The sequence below is a fragment of the Musa acuminata genome, chromosome BXJ1-3, assembly GCF_036884655.1.
Source record: "Musa acuminata AAA Group cultivar baxijiao chromosome BXJ1-3, Cavendish_Baxijiao_AAA, whole genome shotgun sequence".
NCBI classification, from domain to species: domain Eukaryota; kingdom Viridiplantae; phylum Streptophyta; class Magnoliopsida; order Zingiberales; family Musaceae; genus Musa; species Musa acuminata.
In genome coordinates, this window is record NC_088329.1 from 8,547,222 (window position 1) to 8,568,294 (window position 21,073).

Consider the following 21,073-nt stretch of genomic DNA (forward strand, 5'->3'; position numbering starts at 1 on the left):
TTTTTTGGCCACTCAGTCTAGTACCCGCATGTACGTGTCTTTTCTTTGGGCTTTCTCATGTGGGACCCTTAAGCCAGACATAGAAGTCCGGGTGGTTTGTGGGTAACGCGGAAACGGGGTGCCGAAGTCCGATTCCAGGAAACAGTCTCATTTGCGTCGTGCTGTAACCCGTTTCATCTTCCTCCGTTCCCGTTATCATGCGAAAATTAAAGCGCCCTATACCAAACCAACGATTTAAAGAATGCTGTTGACCACTTAATAACTTACAATCTAAATTATATATATATATATATAAGAATGCTGTTGACCACTTAATAACTTACAATCTAAATTATATATATATATATATATATATAGAAGGTCAAAAATATTATATTAAAATTTGAAGGGACAGGGATCTGTTTTGCTTCTTGGATGCAGAATTGCTGTGGTCAAAGGCTTCGTTTTATTATATGACTCACATTATGGACATTTTTCACACCGATCGTAGCTCAAGCCAACTATAACCAAAAGTCAACCATCGCATCGCATCACAAGTGGTCCTGACTGTGCTCACGCCTCGTGCGGTTGACTTGGTCTTCGCTGACACGGCAAGCCAAGTCAACGCCAGGATCATCGTAACCACATTAAACAGGATAGAAGGGTATTCTCGTCCCTTCCCACCATCATATCCATCCGAAATGCTTTAGGATTTGCGTACGGATCAGGTTTCGGCGATCAGCACACATGTACGATAACTTCAGCCCGTTCTATGTTTGTATTTTCATTTCGAGCACTTCCCGTTTCTTCTAAATGCACGGTCGAAGCCGCGTATTCCTGCTCCGCCGTATCCACTTCAAAGACAGCGACCGCCCTCGCCAACTCTCCTGCCAAACGAGCCCGCCGCCGCTCCCGCCAGATTCAAACCTCAAACCCCTCTGCCTCCAAGGTCGACTCCACGAGGCGCTGTCGGGAATGGCTACGCTCGGCACCGAGGTCAGGTTCCACGGGTACGACGCCCTCCTGACCGCGTGCATCGACCGAAGGGCCTTCCTAGAGGGCCAATTGGTCCACGCCCACATGATCAAGTCCCAGTACCTCCCTTCCGTGTACCTCGCCACCCGGCTGCTCATCATGTATGTGAAGTGCGACTCCTTGAACGACGCTCGCCACATGCTCGAGGCAATGCCTGAAAGGAACGTTGTCTCGTGGACCGCCATGATCTCAGGATATTCTCAGAAGGGTCACCGCGCTGAGGCCTTGGAGCTGTTTGTTAAGATGATGGAAGCCGGTAAAGCTGAATATTGTTACTTTCTATTGCATCATAATTATATTTGAATCTTCAGTTTGGGTAATTCCAGTCATCTAGGTATCTATCACCTGAACCATTCAACACATTTAAGGCAGGATAACATAGAGAAGGAACATGTTCCACAGACTCAAGAGCTTGATGTTCTTGACAACCTTTACAAGTTTGAGTTATTACTACTTTAAAAAACAAGTATTTGGGTGCGATGCTTGATCTGTTCAAATGAACAGCTATTACATGTTCTCATAAATGATTTTACACATCATCTTATATCAAAGTTGTTTATATTAGTGATAGTAAAATCCATTAGTTGTAAATGGACCTATTTTTGTTTATAATAATTTGTGTCTATAACTCATAACAGATAAAGAGGGAAATTGCAGCTGCATCAGTTTCCTATCTTCTAAGTAGCTTACAATGTTTAAGTTGATTTCCAGATGAATCTATCAAGATTTAGGGAACAGCTCAGTGAGAACATTTAAATTACCATCTTATATATGATATCATTCTTTAGACATAATATCATAAGCTCTTCAAGACACAATGATTTGTTGTGATATAAAGCATAGAGAAGATATGCTTTTCTTCTCTTTCGTAAGGACCTTTTTCTTTTAGAATTACAGAGGGAGTAATTGGTGATGTAGTACTATACTCCTGTGTACCAAGAGAATTAACTACCTCAAATGCTTAAGGCAGTACCTTGATGGAGATTTGTACCAAGAACCTTTTCAAGGTGAAGAGCGGAATCAACCACTGCACCAATTCCCGGTTGATCTCTTTAGTAAAAACCATAATCTTGTGTTGCTTTGTAGCTTACAGAGCATCAACATTACTTCTATTGGATCTTTTGTTTTCTGTGTTCCCTGCTGACTTATTCCCAAAATAAGGATAGAAGAACTGGGAAAATCCAAATGACTAGAGTCAAAATACATCAGATGCTGCTATATTGAATCTTTATCCCATGGCATGAATTCACAGGTCAATTGCCAGATGAATACACTTTCGCTACGGTGCTCACTTCTTGTACTGGTCCTTTTGGGCCTAAACATGGCAGGCAGATTCATTCCCTAGCACTCAAGACCAACTTTGACTCTCATATGTTTGTTGGGAGTTCACTGCTTGACATGTATGCAAAGGCCAGCGAAATCGATGATGCTCGGAGAGTCTTTGACATGTTGCCTGACAGGGATGTTGTTTCTTGTACTGCCATTATTTCTGGATATGCCCAGTTGGGTCTTGATGCGGAAGCCTTGGAAGTGTTCAAATTACTACATAAAGAGGGAATGGAATGCAACTACGTTACCTTTTCCTGTCTTTTAAATGCACTCTCTGGACTTGCTGCTTTGGATTATGGTCGACAAGTGCATGGTTTGGTAATCAGATGTGAACTTCCATTTTATGTTGTCTTGCAAAACTCTCTGATTGACATGTATTCCAAGTGTGGTAGCTTAATATATTCAAGAAAAATCTTTGACAACATGCTTGAGAGATCTGTGATAAGTTGGAATGCAATGCTTGCAGGATATGGTAAGCATGGTTTAGGGAGTGAGGTTGTTCGTCTCTTTAAGTCCATGGTCCAAGAGGTGAGGCCTGATGGTGTTTCTTTTTTGGCTGTCCTGTCTGGGTGCAGTCACGGTGGATTGGTTGATGAGGGTTTAGATTTTTTTGACTTTATGGTTAATGGTCAAAGGATGAAACCAGATATAGGGCACTATGGATGCGTCATAGATCTACTCGGACGTGCTGGGAGAATAGAGAAGGCTTTGGACTTAATGAAGTGCATGCCCTTTGAACCAACCACAGCCATGTGGGGTTCTCTTCTGGGTGCATGTAGAGTTCATGCTAATGTTTCCATCGGAGAATTTGTTGCTCAAAAGCTTCTCGATATTGAGCCAGAAAATTCAGGGAACTTTGTGATACTCTCTAATATTTATGCTGCTGCCGGAAGATGGCAAGATGTCGCCAGAGTCAGGGAATTGATGAAAGAGAGGACAGTGACAAAAGAACCAGGCAGAAGTTGGATCAATCTTGACAAAACCATGCATACTTTCTATTCCAGTGATCGGTCGCATCCCCAGAGGGAACAGATAAATGCCAAGATTATGGAGCTATATGAAAGGATCAAAGAAGCAGGTTATGTTCCAGACCTTAGCTGTGTATTGCATGATGTGGATGATGAGCAGAAGGAAAGCATCCTGCTTGGACATAGTGAGAAACTGGCAATAGCTTTTGGGTTGATGGGCAGTACCCCTTGCAAGTTGATTCGTATTACAAAGAACCTTCGGATCTGTGTTGATTGTCACAATTTTGCCAAGTATGTGTCAAAGGTATATGCAAGATATATATCTCTGAGGGATAGCAACCGATTCCACCTAATTGTCAGAGGGACTTGTACCTGTAGAGACTACTGGTGATTAAGCAATTCTTCTACTTATCTATATCATTGGAACTAGCATTGCCGAATCTTCCTTTTCAGGATTTGTATCCTCTATCGGATGTTCTGCACGTTGGTTTACTGCTGAAGTCATACAGATAAGCAAATGGAATTCATGTGGGCTCTGCCTCCTCGTTATAAGTTATCATTGGCTTTACTGCCTCATGTATTCATTGGGCTTCTGTCAATTCATAATTATAAGGTAAGGATGTCTGTTCAGAATCCAAATTTCATATTGTTGCGTTATATATATCTCTGACAAAAAAAAAAGGGCCAAAATCTAATACACTGACGTCTCGCTATCTGTTTTTTCAAAAGGATGTGGTGAAGTAAACCAGAATATTATTCTCAAAAGTGTTGAATCCATTTCTGTGATTGAATACAGAAAAAGAAAGTGGATCTCCTTAGTTCAACCGGAATGGGTCAGGTCAATTCAATGATACAACTTTATTTTGGCAGGACATGGAGAAGTAAACCAGAGTATGGCAGGATGGCTTTCTCTTTTTGTCTTGTTACTTCACACACAGTTGGTATTTGGAAGGTGAGTGAATGTGTTGAGGCACGAAGAGCAGCAACTCTATTTTCCTACATTCTCAATCACTCAAGATGTGTGAATCGAAATTTATATTGTATTCTACTTTGCAACTGCAGCTGTGGCAATCCGTGCTACGGTCACAGTAGCAGTTCTTCTCTATTTCATTCAGGCTCGGTTCTTCCACCGGATGTTCTTCCTTTTGGCACAGGTAATTTTGCTGTTCTTTTAGCTGACAACAGATCCTATTAGTTAGCGTGTGGCAGCTGAAGTTGGCAACAAAGCTTAGTAGACCTTATGTTTAGTAAAGTACACGACGGTTCTTACAGATTGGGAAGCTGTGTATGATTTGAGGATCCAATTGAAGCCAATAGAATCACGTCTTCTCCAGCAGGAACTGCATCAAATCAGGGACTTGTGGGAAGCAATGAAAAGCTAAAGCTACTCGTTATGGACCGTCGACAAGCCATCACAAAGCACTCGCCCCCTTCCAGGGGAAAATGAGAGGCATCTACAGCAGCTGCATAGCGGAGAAAAAACAAGATACATGCACACATCTTGTCCACATCTCATTCGACAATAGTGAGACCAACAAGAGTAACGAAACATCAGTGAAATTGCCACCAAGAGACCATGTATCTTGTTAACAATTTCTGATGAACTATCTAATTACCTTGTGGAGTATCAGCAAACCAAAAGAATGTATGTGTTCAATACAAGAGGGCCACATCTGCCATTGACAAATTACTGCACCATGCAGCAGTAACATGCACAACAAAGCAGAAAAGCATTACAGTAAAACTGCAATACAGAACGAGTAAACAGATGGTTCGATAATATCCTGTCTTTCCTGGAAAACCACACTACCTTGCTGTCAATGGAGCATGACAAGCAGTGAGTGATCTGCATATTAACAAAACAGGCAGTCTTACCTTGTTATAAGATGGAACAAAAGATTGGGCATTTCCATGCACTAGCTGATTATTACTAGGATCGATAGACTTGTAACATAATAACCATGAAACTAAGTCACAAACCTAACTAAAGCATAACGTTGTACTCATCCACCATGCAAACCAGCACAAATTAAAGATTACACACCAGATCCAACATGCAAACCTTTTCCAATCAACAAGATAGAGGTTCTTGAGAGGCTGCAAGGATGCCCCATGCATCATTCCTCCAGCCATATATATAGGATCAAAGGACACCAACATCCAGCCAACTGACAGAAAAGGCATGATGATAACGTGGAGATCATCGGAACAGAGTTCATTAACCTTTAACCCATATCTCTAGATCTTATCAAGCTTTTCGGCCTTAATGACAGGGTTTGCTTTGGCAATTGCATCCTGGGCCGCCTTTCGGTAGTCGAATTGGCAGTCGTGCTTATCCGAGTAGCGGTGCACAGCACAGAAAAGGTTCCCACACCGACAACTGAAACCAGTCAGACCAACGCGTTTCCTGCAGGTGCCACACCTGTTTGGACCCTCCTTCGCCTTTGCCTCTCCGGCCTCGTTTGAGGCTAAAGCATCGGATGACTGTGCTGAAATCACTTTCGGCTCCATGGAGCCAACAGCAACAACAGCATTACCCGAAACGACAGGCTCTTTTCCACTGCCACTGCCATTGCCATTGCCATTCACGAGGCTGTCGATCGAGGATGCCGCCATCTTGGCCTGTTCCTGCTTGAGAATCATGTCCTTGTGGCACTTGGAGCACAAGTTCATGGTTGCGGCACTTCCGAAGAATCCACAGTTGTTGATGCAAAGGATTGGTCCTTCACGTGCTTGGCATCCGGTCTCATCGTGCTCCATTGCAAACTCTCCTGCATCACAGCAGAATAGGTTGAGAATAGGAAAAATCTTTTACATCTTGATTAAGATCTAATAAGTAATATATCTAAGAACTCTATTTGATTCGCGCAACCCATAACCCCAGTCTAACCTTCGCACACCAAACAAACAAAAAAGAACACAACTTTGCTCCAGAAGAAGATTAAACTAACAAATAAATACTTTGTTCCTAAGCTCTCGACAATTTTGCTTGGGATAAGAAAAAAATTGACATATAACACGAAGAAGAACAGAAGCCCACAGCAACCGCTGGGTATACCCTCAAACCAATTCCCAAACTCCTCGCGAACAGCTGAACTAACAAAAAGGGGCAGATTACACAAGTCAAATTCACATCTTTTTCATATTTAACGGAGTGGAAATCAATTATTGGGAATCTCTTGTATTTCTTGTTTGCAGATCCAAAGATCAGAGTCTAGGAAGGCATCTCTAGGAAAAATGAGCATCCAGGAAAAGTTCACGAGCACGGAATCATCCTTCTTCCATCGATTCGAAGTCCTTCTTCGTGATGAACAATAAAAAAGATACCCCAAAGATTAAAAGAAACAATTCATTTCAGCCAAAATTTTAAAACCTCGAACAATAAGGGGGAAAAAAAGTACCTTTTAGGATCAGCCCTCTTCGCGATTCGCCTGCGGCGATCTCCGCCAATCAAAACGCTCGACGATCCCTGCGCAGAGACGACAACAGAAGGCATGTAAGCAAACGAAACGCAGATCCTCCACCGGACGAATTGAATATGGAATTAACCATCAAACCAGTGCAGATAAAGGGGCAGGGAATCGAAGTCCTAACCTTCAGCGGCCGGAAATCGCCTCGGAATCGTGGAATCGAGGGCTCCAAAAGGAGAGTTAAGGTGAGAGAGACCAGAATTGGAAAGGACAGAGGAGCCGAGGGGAGGAGGTATTTATTGCTTCGCTGGCCATCGTTGCGTACATGAGACGCCCCCTTCTTCGCCGTGCTTATCTTCCAATGCTCCGCACAGGAACCTCTATGCGCGGGGCCGCATCGGCCGACCGGAGTTTTCTGCGTTGCGACGGCGTCGCCCACCTCGCTGCTGCTGCTGCGTACGAGGGGATTCGACCCGCGGGCGCATGGGCGGCAGAAAGGTCGCGTCGCATACACCTCTCTATGGGCGTACGAAGTTGGCCAGCTTTAAAGCTGGCGCAGCCTACCTGTCTTGGCCGAGGCACCCATCAGCGAAGCAGCAATCTCCAGTGGCGGAGAGCTGCGGGACCCATAGCGTACAGCGATCACAACCAATGGAAAAGCGATCCGTCCTGTTTGCCTAGAGAAAGTAGCCCAAGTTTAAAGGTCGTGCAAATGAGGGCTCCACCATCTAATTCGGATAACCCAAAAAATAATTAGATTCAACAAAATAATAAATTATTGGATTTTATTTTTCTTAAGTCATATAATGATTGATACAGATAATAAATAAATAAAATGAATTGGTATCTAATTTTCCTTTTTTTTTTCATCAATATGGATGAATACACCATCCGGTAAATTGATATCCATTAGTCTGATATATTACCAAATTTGATATAATCAAGATTTAAAATCTTGACTAAAATAATGTTTAGGTAGTCTGATTAAGTCAGAATACTAATTCTATTCATTATCCGATTGGTTAGTGTATTAGTTCTTGTTCGAGTTCACGCGTCATGTTCATCATGTTGGGCCGTACTGGGCCAGTAATACATTGTTATCCACCTTCCTCTTTCTTCTCACGAGTGCTTCATACTGGGCCATACTCTCTCTCTGTCTCTCTCTCTCTCTCTGTGCACTCCTTTTGTTGCCTGATTCTGAACTTGTATGCAGGAAGAAAGGATGTCTTTATTCAACATGATTGCATGAAATAACACAACGACAGAACGCAACCCAAACAACAGCAAGCAAACCGAGAACGACGCAAGCCAGACATGAAAGACTACAGAAAAGGAGATCAACAGACTGTTCAGCTTTAGTTGAAGTAGGAGACCACGAAGGAGAGGAGGGACGCCCCGACGAGTGCCGCCAGAGAAGGGACGGTTGCGAACGCGCCGCCCGTCGGGGGCGGAGGCGCTGCCTCAGGGGCGCCGTGGTGGTGGCCTTCGTGGGCTAACGCTGCCGTGGCGGAGGCAGCGGCGACGATGGCGACGCAGGCGAGGGTCTTCGTCTCCATGGATGGCGTGCCCTGTTCACGCCCGCAGTCACCTCTCTCTCTCTCTCTCTCTCTCTCTCTCTCGGCTCGTGCAGGCTTGAAATAGGAAGACGAGCCTATTGGTGCGGGGGAGGTGCTTTATAGGGTAAGTCCGCTACTATTGCACATCTGTTTTTTTGTTTTCTAAAACAGTTTTCGCGTGGAAAGTGTTTCGGAATCTAATTCTCAACATTTTTTTGTGTTTATTAAGGGAGTTGACCAGAGAGGTCAACTCAGGTCGAGCTTTGTTGCGGAGAATACGACACTAACTCAGCCCAATTAACCCAAATTGCAATGCCAATATAGAATTAAGAGTGAAGTCGTAGAATATATGTAAAGAGAGAAAAAGCTGGAGAGAGATGGAAGAGTGATTAGAATGGCCAGCTTGACATGGACAATTGCAAAGACCCTCTGCGTTGACTTTCTATTTCGTAGTACAACATGAAAGTACAATGTACCAGTACGTAAATTGGTTATCTCTTACCTCAATGAGAGGTAAGAGATATCGATAATAAATAATAATAATAATAATAATAATAAATATGACCAAAAATAATCATATATCTTTTGTAACTATTAATCTCAACAACCAATTTTCAAAATAATAAATATGACAAAAAGATATTAATCTCACCTTATTATTCAAGCTCAATTTTGAATATCAAGTATATCATATGATGGTATTGAAATTTAGAAAAATAAACTAAAATTAAAGGCATAATAAACGGGTAAAACAATGAATGAAAGCTATTCATCCCTCACATCAGTGTTGAAGCCCTAATTTTTTGTTTCTCTTATCTTACATGACTCTTAAATCCGTATACAATGTTTTAACCATGGTATGTAGTACCGAATGGTATCACCCGATACGGGCGATACGTATTGGTACGCGGATCATCTGGTATCGTTATAGTGCTATAGTATTACACTATAGCAATGTTACAGTACTATAATGTTGTACTGTAACAGTGCTACAGTGCTACAGTACAAAAAATATATACAATTATTCAATACAACAGGATGTACCGCTCGATACACCCTAGTATATCGCTCAATACATCGATACCGTATCGTACCGAGCTAATCTCGAAACATCGGTACAGTACAATTTTGCATATCTTGGTTTTAACTACACTAATGTCTTTAAAAAAATACGAGTAAACCAATAAAACTCCTCAAAAACAATGGTTTAGACTTAATCCATCGAGAATTGACTTTTACGATGCATTCGTACTGTACTCACTATCTGAATGAGCATTTTGCCTTTTCGGTCGGCCGTACTGCGATAAGATGGGACGTTGGAGTTGTTTACTTCTTTAGAGGATGGATATGTGGGTTGACATTCTCCAAATATATAATCCAACGTTCGGTTTGGAGAGCATGGCGACTACTAACTATAATTATATTTATTAGTTGTCTACATATATTTTGATAGTGAAAGCTTAATTTAATATATAAAAACTTTCCATAAAATATACATAATCTTATCTTATAAATAAAAAATTCATATTCATGATTGGAGTATATATAACTTTGAATTGAGATTATATTATTCGTAAAAGGTAAGTTTTTATTTTTGGCTGATGACAGCACCATGCAATAAATTATAAAAAGCTATATTTTCACCGATTAAGCTAGTTAACACTTAAAAAACATAAACTTAACTCATCATGACAGAGGCCTCATCATGTCCATATATTTACGATAGAAAATATGATAATTTCTTTAGTTTTCTAAGAATTATTATCAATCTATCAATTGGTACACATCTTGTGCTATCAAAAGGCTTTGATTTGTGTTCAGTGCATTTATGGAACATTTTCTCTGTTTAAATCAGGCAAAACAACAATCATAATTGGTTTGATGTTGGAAGTGAAAATATAATATTTTAATTAATTTTATATTAAAATGAGTAAGATTAAAATTGATTTATACGGATCGAATGTATTATTATTAATTTTAATTTAAATATTTTAACAAATAGTTTAGGTCAAAAATCAAAGGACTCGTTATAACATGAAGTCATCATTAAGCTACGTCTTATATGTACCAAGAGTTTGACCTAAGTCTTTATGAGCCCTCGAGGAAGGAAAAATTAGAAGAATTAATCTCACATCGAAAATAGATAAGATTAAGATTGACTGATAATTATATTATTATTAATTTTAATTAAAATATTTTTATTAATAATTTAGATTTGATTTAATTTAGGTTTACTAAAATTAATAGGCCAATTAGCCCTAATAAAAAAATCTAATAATTATTGTGCTCCTAATCATGAAAAACATTAATTATCATCAAACTTATCTTACAATAAGAAGTTGTCTATTATATATTTGTAAAATTTGAAAATAAATATTTTTGCTATTGAAAATTTTAATATAATATATATCCCTCCAAATATTATTATTCTTTTTGGATGTCATCATTGTTGATATCCATAAAAAAAAACCCTAAACTAATCACTTCTAACACTTATTATCATTATCTTGTTAGTGTTAATATTAATTAGAGCTTCAACTAAAAGCTAAATTATGATAGCTAATGGTGACTAACTATAAAGATATGCATGTGGATATATATGCTAATCTTAAAACAATAAGGGTAAATAGGAAAATTACTGTGTTAGTGAGAAATAGACATGGGCCTTTATGACCCATTTCAAGTTCATGGGACATATTATACTTAAGCCCTCCATATATCTTCAATTTTCCATACGTCCCCAATATTTCATTTAATATTTATTGTAGTTAATGGTGACTAAATTTATTATTTTTTTTTCAGAAAATGCCCTTTTAAATTTACAAAATTATGCATCCCAAATTGTCTAAGCCTTAATTATAGTTTGAATGGCTGTCGAGTGAAGGGCGTCTTTGCAAATATACTCCTGTTTGAAGGCCACATTCGAAACGTGTATATGTAAATAACAAAATTAAAAGGGTGATATTGGAAAATGATTCCTTATATATACTCTTGCCTTCGTCGATTCCTTTTTCTTGTCCGCTTCGTTCATCAAGGAGCCCTTCTCTTCTCGTGGAGACGCCTAGGGTTCGTTCTTGATGGGCGCGGAAGTGCTCGTCGCCGTCGCGCTTTACATGGTGGATCGATTGAGCGCCTAGATCGGTACGTGAAGTTAGTTCTTGATTTGATCGTCTATTGATGCATCTGATCTTATATGCACACACTACCAAATAATTTCTGGAAGATAACCTAAACTTGGATCGTCAGATCTATCCGAACTCTTTCTTTTTCCTCTGAAACTTCCGAGACAGAACTCAACTCAGTTCGTATTGCCGCAATCTCGGTTGGTATTTTATCTGCATTATATATCAACGGGAGTCACTCGAACAGGTCATTCGAGGTTTCGTGTTTGTTCAAAACAAGATTTAGCATATATATATATATATATATATATATATATATATATATATATATATATATATATATATATATATATATATATATATATATATATATATATATATATATATATATATATATATATATATATATATATATATATAATGTTGGGATACAGGTGCTCATATGGGATCTATGTATATGACACCAAGGTTTCACCTGGAATTGTTGGTCAGATCTTTTTCTTATTTGTGATGTCCTATGAGCATTAGATCGAACTCAACATCCGAACTAGTTGAAAATCGTCAGAGTGTCTGATGGTCTTCATTTTTTTTCTTTTACTTGAATGAATAATCATTGCCGCTAATTGTATCTTGTTGGAGGAAGAAAGATCAGAATTGCTTTTTTAACCAAAGCATCTGAGTGTGCCATGTCATCTATACTGCTGAAGCATGATCGTGTTGATTTCTTATGTCCTACATTAGAACTTGACCATGTTAGGCATTGATTTCAACAGTGTCTAAGTGCATGAACTTTAACTCTTGGAGCTACTGAGCTCATGCGTGCTGCCATTCCCACACAACTGCAGGTATATTATATATTCAATTTCTTTATTCTGTTAAAGCAAGATCAAGATTAAGTTTTCAAGGCTGTGGAGCAGTCTTTCTTCTAGTACATCTCTTTCTGTAGTTTTTCTTGCTCTGTAAATCGCCTGATTCTTTTTATTTCTACAAAGGTCTTCAGCAGATTAGCATATTAGAATTCGGTAATATGGGATCATTATTTGGACTAAGATTTTCTTCGAGTGACCAGAATTGCACTTTGGGAGTAGATACTGATTGATTTGACAGATCTGGAAAATTAGTTAATAGGTGCAACATTCATTATTGTGCATGATGAGATATGCATAATTTTACAGTAATCAGTTATCCAACATAAACTCAATAGATGATACTAACTTGTTTACGAGATACCTGTCATGCAAATTCTCATCCATTGTGCCATCTTTAAATTGGCAGCTTTCTGTCTCTCATTATCTGCATCTCCTTTGACATCGAAACCTTCAAATGACATCGTATTCTTAGTTGGGTGAGATTCAACTATTTATTTCTTCATCTTCGTTGCCCTCCATGCCTTTTATCCAAGCCTTGGTGCCTTCTCCATTTTCTAATCTGGCTCTAATTAATGCTTCAAAGTCAATTCAACTTCAGCTATTTGTTACATGCCCCATTCTATATCACCATTTAAAGTTCACTTCGACCTTTTGGGACAATGGAATCCAACTTAAATCCATTTTTTAACAAAAAATAAGATGTAGGCAAAAATCTGAGAACCCAAAGATTCTTCAAAAATTATTGGTTGTCAGGTTTTTTCTTCTACAATTTTGGTCGGCCATTAAATTTAATCTGTTTGGCATGATCATCTGGACTGGTGCAGCTGCAGTCTAGTTTTTAAGATTCTTGAAGGATTACTTGAATCAGTTTTCTAATCTCTTCATATCAGTAAAAGTTGGCAAGAAAAGAAGTACTCAGTATTGAATTATATACTTTTGTATGTTTGCTTCTATGTTGACTGGTGGAGTGATGACTTCTGTCAAAATGCACGGAACACCTCCATGAATGATCTGTTCATGGCCATAAATAATCTGTTCCAGAAGTTTTTCTTGGCATGCCTTTCATGTTTCCTTCATTCATTCCCAACGCTCTAAGATTTAGTTCTTAAATCAATAGACTATTTACCAACTAATAAGTGGTCTAGCCAGTGCTTTTTTGAGCACCTCCATTCAGGATTTTATGCTTGTGCCTAGATATATCATTCACATGTTCAGAAGAGTAACTAAAAGAAAAAAAAATTTAAGAAGAATAGCAAATACCAGACTTTAATACCTTCAATTATCAGTTATTATTTTCATCCTAAATCCTAACTTTCTCACACTTATGTTAATATGAGTAGTATTTCTGCCACTTTCAGCTGTGTTACAACCTGTATTTATATTAGATCGAACCATTACTGGCATCATTTTTCAATTTGCTTTGCTTATGGCAGAGCAAGGAACTTGATCACCCTATTGCAATGTTAAATAATATGATCAAGACATTTCTTTCATCCGGCTTTGGCTTTTAGCTTTATTCTAACTTGCATATTGGTGTGTTACCAGTTTGTATATCTTAAACATGAGCCTTTTATAAGGGAACGAGCTTATAGCTGTGGTCCTGGTTGACTTTATCTAGTCATCATCTAAAATGCCTTACATTGCAAAATTCCAGACAGGTTCTTTTCTTGCTGCCATTCTTAATTATTGTGTGCAGGTGTCATTCTTATATGAATTATCTTTTACTTTTATTCTTCCTACAAATTTAAAGAGAATCAAATTTTATGTTGTTGGTCTTTTAATCATCTTATTTACAAATTGTGCTACAATTCTTTTGCTATTGCTGGTGGACTTGTTTCAGTCTGCATCATATCAGCCGCCATTATCTGAGTAGCTTGATTAAATCCTTAGGCACTAATCAGGACTGTGCAAGAGACATGACATGCATAACTTCATTCACATAATTAGCCTTTACTTCTATATAGAACATATCTCTGGTGGTTTCCCCATGCATTCATATTAGAGATGATTGATTGATTTTATGAAGAATGTTCACTTATTTAATTATCTGATAAGCATTCAATGAATTTTTCCGTTGATGTTTTTTTGTATTCTTGTGAGGCATTATAAGAGATAATAAACATTAAGAATATCCAGATTTAGATTTTTTATACTCAGTTCTTATGATAATCAAACAATGATCACAATATGACTAATCTCCTACTCTTGGTTTCTCATATTATCCTTTTAACTTATTTTGGACTAATCTAACTCTCATTTTCCTCATGATTAGGGTTGGAAACAGATCAAATATAAATTATATACTTGGAAAACCTTATTTATACCTGCTATTAATCATTGGATGCAAATATGAATATAAATAGTGGACAGATTCTGAATTTTTTAATCGCATTTGTGCTACATAGATATGGTTACATTTCTGATATATATATATATATATATATATATATATATATATATATGTATATATATGATGAGCCATATATGTTAGCGACAAATAGTTAAGCCATTGATTTGGACTCACTAATGATATTTCTTATAGAAAGTCCAGAAAGCAAATGTCAGAATAGTAAGGGAGAATGGAAAAAGGAGCACAAATGTACCTTGAAAACCATCACAGTTATCACATATATTTTAGTTCGATGGCTGCATATATTGAGGCCCGTATATGAATATTGACTCATAGTCTCATCCATGTCTAAGATAATTAGATTAACAAAATTTTGATATAGATGCAGATATGTGATCGATTTATAATGATAGCTAGGCTAGGCCTTAGTGCTAACTCTAACAGATGATCCATCCGACCCACTTTCACACTTTAGTAATAGAATATCATCTTTTTTGCTTAACTCTTACAATACTGTTACTGAAAAAAAAAAACTCTCTACTATCTACATACATCCAGATTTCCATGCGTTACTATGGTTGTATAGTTTTGTTCACTTTCCACCTTCTACAACTTTGGTCTTTGGTATTCTTTCAGTATATGGATTGATCTCATTATACATAACTATGCCTAGTAATCTTCCATAGGAATAAGCAGGATAGGAATTTCTTTTAATATCCAATATCAAGATATATTTGCACGCAGATGTGCTTGTGTGCATATGTATATTTCTCGTTTTCCTTCCATTTATATGTATTACAAGTTACACATAGGTGGGATACACACGAGGCGCTTTATTGGGTATTAAACCCCTGGCTTGTGGAAAAATGCTCCTTGATACAAACTTCTTGAATGGTGATTCAAGTCAATATCATGTTGAAATACTCCTTTTTATGTTTAGTAATACATCATTTTTTGGTTCAACTTCTTAATTAATTCTTTCTCTAAATCCTTCATTTTTTAGTTTTAACAGAATCGATTATCATATAATATTTTAGCAAAATCATTTGATTCTTTCTGAACACTATTAGTTAGATTTGTCGGAGAAGCTTAACATGAATGAGTGGCTGATAATGGGGATGTCCTCTCATGTGTGCTACCATGGATCAGAAGAGATGATTTCAAGAATTTTCAGCAATTGAAACTACCTGAAAAAGCAGAGAATCTGGAGGTAGTTTTGTTATGGCAATGGTTTATAGATCAGTTACTTGATATGCTGAGTGAGTGAGTTTTAAATCAAGGATATCAATGAACTCAATCAAAATGTAAGCAGAAGGATACATAGAATATGTGGAAAGCTTCAACTATTGAAATTTCATGAACCGGGGGGAGAGGATTTAAAACTAGTTGTGAAAACAGATGACTAGATACAAGAGGAGAAATTCATTGTCTTATTGAAATAATTGATATCTAACTCTAAGTTGGACTGACATTCGAACTCGGAAAGTTTTACTGCATTTTGCATTTATTTTCTAAAAACACATAAAACTCATCAAAGTGACCTGAAGAGAAGGAAAAGTAATAGTTTTATCATGAAACTTGTGGGTATTTAGCCATGAACTGAATGGGAAGATTTCATTGTTGGTGCCTTTAGCCCTAGCTTGATGCTCTGTTGCTGAAGCAACTACTAGGAGCTCTTATCACTAAACAGCCGTCGTTGCTTAAAGGGTTGACAAGTATATTTATATTTTTAAGGCCCTTAGAGGATAAGATATTCAAGTAGGAAGAAAACTCTCATATAAAAGAAAGAAACCAGGAATTTATGGATTGATTTTTATATAAAAGAAAACTCTATGTATCTTTAGGTTTTGCTAGAAGACATGTAGGTAAAAACTTTAATAAGGTTTCTCTCTAGGAGATTTAGAAAGGGTGAGAGACTATGTGAGAGGGGTGCAATGGCCTTTGAACTTGATTTCTGATTAACTCAAGATAACTTCTAGTTTATACCCCATGATGAAAAATTTAAGTGTTTCTCTATGGATATAGACAAGTAGCATCGAATCATATGGATCTTGTGTTCATTATTGTTTTAGGTTTATTTTTTGTCATTGATTTTCTTTGGTTACATCATATTTGTTGTTAGTTAGGACATGATTAATTTGTCTCGTTAGAAAATGATCAATTAATTGACGGTGAATGAAGTCGGCCAGCACGTCAAGGATGACAAATGTTTTCACTTAACTATCAACCATCTATAAAGGTTTCATGGTCCTCTTCTTATCACATTCAGGAAAAAGTCTCATTCATCCAAACTGTTAGTCAACAGGATTATGGGAGCTTATTCAATACTGAGTGTGGGAGTTTCTTCCAGAGATTGATTTCTTCCAATCTTTCGGCCATGGATCCTTTACCTTGTTAGATAACCAATCTTGATGTGGTGGGGATCACAAGTGGCCACATTTAAAAGCAAAGAAGAGAATAAAAGCCATTCACCAGCTAAAGGAGAAACATCATTGATTTTGTCATAACTCATTGGGAACCGTGGGGCTCTTACACATTTTATGCCAGCCTATATCATAGACTGACGACTCTTCAAAGCCACAGAAAGCTGCTGCGCAACCCATTTCACTTGTGCCTGGGGTGGGAGCTGCAACAGTTAGTTATGGGCACAGATAAAGAGCTGGCTTTGAAAGGTTTCTAAAGTTATGGGCAGGGACCAATTTGTTGCTGGCTTCTAAATCAATGCTTGGTAATTGAAGCATTCTAGGTGCTTGCTCGCGCTGTCTCCATGCGCTTTATCTTTCTTGCTGTTTGCTTGCAGAAAGGTAATGCGATTCTCCTACTAGTCTAAATGTTCTTAAATCAAGTCATAAAAATAATATAGCCTGTCTTCTTAATAGTCAAGTCATAAAACCCGCACCGGAGGAAGTCAGTTAATCCTTATTCATCCGGTGTTTGGCAATGGTGGAAAAATGGAGGAAGCTGAGAACACGTAGATGATAGGGAGATTATGCGCAAAACAACTGCAGTGCAGTTTGATGTATCGTTGCTGGCTCTGATTGGGACAAGGCTGTGAATCGTTGTAATGAGAGACTTTCCAGGGCACGAGTCTCGATCAGCTGCAGCTGTGCCTTGAAACAGAGTGAGCAAAGAGGATTAGTGGTAGTCTGGGGATGTCATGGGCCTCCCAGAGTCCTTTGTTCTTTTTGTCCTGGGGTCGCGGTGGTGACCAGTGGGAGGACACAAAGGCAAAGTGAAGGGATTCTGATGCTTGTACTCCAAATTCTGAGGAAGGCTTCAGAGTACGGAGCACACAGTAACTCTTGGCTGCACCTCATCAAACCCCCTCCCTCTCTGCTCCACCTTAAAAGCAGATAACAACACACACCCACTCTTTTTCTTTCTTTCTTTCCTTCTTTCAACTTTTACCCACCTCTCTACTCTTACTCTTACATGAATCATTTTCACCGCAAATCGTACCCGCAAATCTTTCAACTTTGACAGTGAGTGGTCACGTAAAAGCCCTTCTATGTTCAAAGTCTGTTGTTTGACCGCTGACAATCTTCACACTTTTGTTGACGAACTTAATCATCGTTCGATAAGTAGCTGAGGCTGAAGCAAGTTTTGGGAAACAGTCTCTCCACTTCATGATTGTTTTGGTTGATCTCTGTAGAGAATGCATAAAAGAAAGAAAGTTGTCGTTTGTGTGTATTTAATGCGATCCTTCGGCTGTTACTGGTGTATAGTTAATGGGCCAAAATTGGCCTATAGTTCTCACATCATCTGTCTTCTCACAGATGAAAGTTCTTCAAGCTCTTACTTCCAAGATCATGGTGTGCTTATAGCAAATGCATGCATATATACACTTGATTGTTTCTGATCCTACTCTTTGCTTGTCCATTTAGTAATTTGAGACAGTTTGTTGCAATCCAATACGATATGATAGTTAATCATCTATTAATTTTGTCGAGCCTTTTTTTTTTAGCGTTTCTCTCGTTTCCGATGCCAAAGCCTAGTTGAATTTTCATCTGTTTTCCCACCATTTGTTCCATTCGGGCTCCTGTTTCTTTCTGCTTGCCCATTCAACTTCTTGAAACGTGCTTGCTCTTTTACCATCTTCTCGGTAGTTTCCTTGGATACCCGAAGACTACATTCAAAGATGTGGATGTCTTTTACTTTAGTTTTGTTGCTTTTTGTAGAGATAAGACACATCAAAATTTATTCCCTATATTTCTTGGTGGCATGCATTGTTCCCTGATTTGATCTGAGAGCAGGAGGGTGGCCGTGAACGTCAATGTTTGTCTTTTCTCGTGGTCCGAAGAACAACGAGAAAAAGGGAAGGAAAGAAGAGTAGAAATGTTCTTTTTGTCATAAGCTGCCCCCACACTTTTTTGCCTTGCGTCTTTGGTCACATGCTCTTCCTTTCTTCTCCCTCAAGCTTCTAAACTGACCTTACTCTCCAGCAAAATGTACGTACCCAAATGCGCACAACTTCAAGTCATAGGTGGAGAACAGCATCCTTGGCTTCTAAAGATCGGAAGAAAATTTCTTTTTCTTTTCTTTTGTTTCCTTTTTCGTTGTTTTCTTTTGATGGTACGATGTATTGGTGGCGGAATGATCGGTTTTTCTTGGTACTACCTGAATTAGCCTTTGAAATATGTTTTATTTTTTTTTTCTTCAAATAATTATTTCATGCATTGGTCTAACGAAATCTTCCTTTGATACTTCAATCAGATCTCAAGTCGGAGAATGCAAGGACTATAAATGCATAATAAATATAGAAGAGATGAAGGGTAATTAAAGAGTACAAATGAAGTCAACAGCGAATTAGACTACCTTCATGTACCTCGTACGATCATATAGAGATTGTCGATGTATTTGCTGGTGAGTCCACTAAGGTGACACTAGCGAGCGATGTTGGCCAAGTTATGACTCGTTAATATCGTCATTGAATTTCTGCAACATGTTAATCTGATCAAATAGTCCCATCTGTTGTTGCACATCAGTCCTCAAAGTTATCTCCTAAAAAGTGGTCAGTTTTCATGACTTCAACCAGTGGTAGTTCTTTTATAATTCTTCAATTCAGCTAATATCAATCGCTTGCAAACTATAAGTTTCTAATTTTTGATATTTCGCCTGAATATATATATATATATATATATATATATATATATATATATATATATATATATATATATATATATATATATATATATATATATATATATATATATATGATCTCTTTAATGGAGACATTTATGGCATTTTTCTTAAAAAATAATATTATCTTTAGTCTGTCTATGATTAATCAAATTTTCGATCTGACCTTCTAATTAGGTTAAATGAAACAATTTTTTTTTTTTTTTTGCTTATTCCCTTTTCTTGTGAGTATATCTGATCTTGTTTACCACCACAGAAGGACAAAGACTTCAATTCTTTGGTGCTGTTCTGCATCGCATGGTAGTAATTCATGGATTATAATATGACAGGGATAGTGGGGTTGGGAATTTGAACAATCCAGCAAGCACTACAGCGATGGTTGAGAAACTGCATGCATGGCTCTCTCCGACTCCCTCGTTCCACACCTCGTGATTCCATTCCAAGGGGACAGAGCTGGCCCCCATGTATCGGAATGTGAACAGGAACATGGCATGAACACTGATGTCGACTGAGAGAATGGTCGCGTTCACAAGGTCAAAACAATAGTGAAGTCGTCTGCTCTTCTTAATAGGCCATTGACATGTCAAAATTATGCAGAAGATGTCAAGGGTCGGGACTGTTGAAGGGGGGGGGGGGACCTCGGGATTTCGACCTGACATCCGGAGACAATGAGTTCTGCTGTCCCCATCTGGGTAAGCCTCTCTCTCTCTCTCTCTTGAAGCATTAAAGATAATATATGATTTCGATTATAATTCATTTATATATTTTTTTTCTTTGATCCCAACCAAGAAAGTAAGGGTCCATATGTCGTTTCACAAATTGATTTATTCTTTTGTTTTTTAGAGTAATATAGAGTGTGGATTAACTGTTCTCTCTCTCTCTCTTTCTCTCTCTCTCTCTCTCTCTATATATATATATATATATATATATATATAATCTTGGTTAGAATCAGAATGGGCATTTTTAGTGTTTTTAAGTCTTCGTATCTTAGGAAGTGAGGATGAATAACTTGGTACATGGTGATTCGTGCTATTATATGGTAATGCATGTGAAGCTCGAAGTTCAAAGCAATAGCATGGCGATGGGGTCGGTTCTGACCTCGCTCGCCAGTGTCTGGTTAATAATCGACAAGAACAACACCATCAAATCAAGGGACATGTTCATGTTTGTTTTAGGCTTCCAATGGGCTCTCTCATGTTCTAAGCCATTTGCCCGCTTGATCTTCCAATCTTTATAAAGTTAGGTCAAGATAGTGGGATTTCTTTCACTAGTTGTGTGTGTTTCTCTCTCTCTCTCTCTCTAACTTATCAATCAAG

At 38.1% G+C, this 21,073-nt stretch overlaps 2 protein-coding genes and 1 long non-coding RNA gene across 3 annotated transcripts; 2 read left to right on the forward strand and 1 right to left on the reverse strand.

Moving 5' to 3' along the window:
- Positions 1–525: 525 nt before the first annotated feature.
- Positions 526–3,756, forward strand: LOC103977944 (putative pentatricopeptide repeat-containing protein At3g13770, mitochondrial). The gene is made up of 2 exons (XM_009393610.3): positions 526–1,270; positions 2,267–3,756. Exons 1-2 carry the CDS (start codon positions 793–795, stop codon positions 3,700–3,702), a joined length of 1,914 nt encoding a protein of 637 aa, XP_009391885.2. The 5' UTR covers positions 526–792; the 3' UTR covers positions 3,703–3,756.
- A 1,536-nt stretch (positions 3,757–5,292) lies between these two features.
- Positions 5,293–7,031, reverse strand: LOC135620690 (zinc finger A20 and AN1 domain-containing stress-associated protein 8-like). Its single transcript, XM_065123395.1, has 3 exons — positions 6,906–7,031; positions 6,713–6,780; positions 5,293–6,082 (listed from the first exon to the last, which is right to left on the reverse strand). The coding sequence occupies exon 3, from the start codon at positions 6,069–6,071 to the stop codon at positions 5,550–5,552; it is 522 nt and encodes a 173-aa protein (XP_064979467.1). The 5' UTR covers positions 6,072–6,082; positions 6,713–6,780; positions 6,906–7,031; the 3' UTR covers positions 5,293–5,549.
- A 4,271-nt stretch (positions 7,032–11,302) lies between these two features.
- Positions 11,303–19,559, forward strand: LOC135636942 (uncharacterized). Its single transcript, XR_010496100.1, has 2 exons — positions 11,303–11,418; positions 19,332–19,559. It is a non-coding gene; the product is annotated as an uncharacterized LOC135636942 (long non-coding RNA).
- Positions 19,560–21,073: the final 1,514 nt, after the last annotated feature.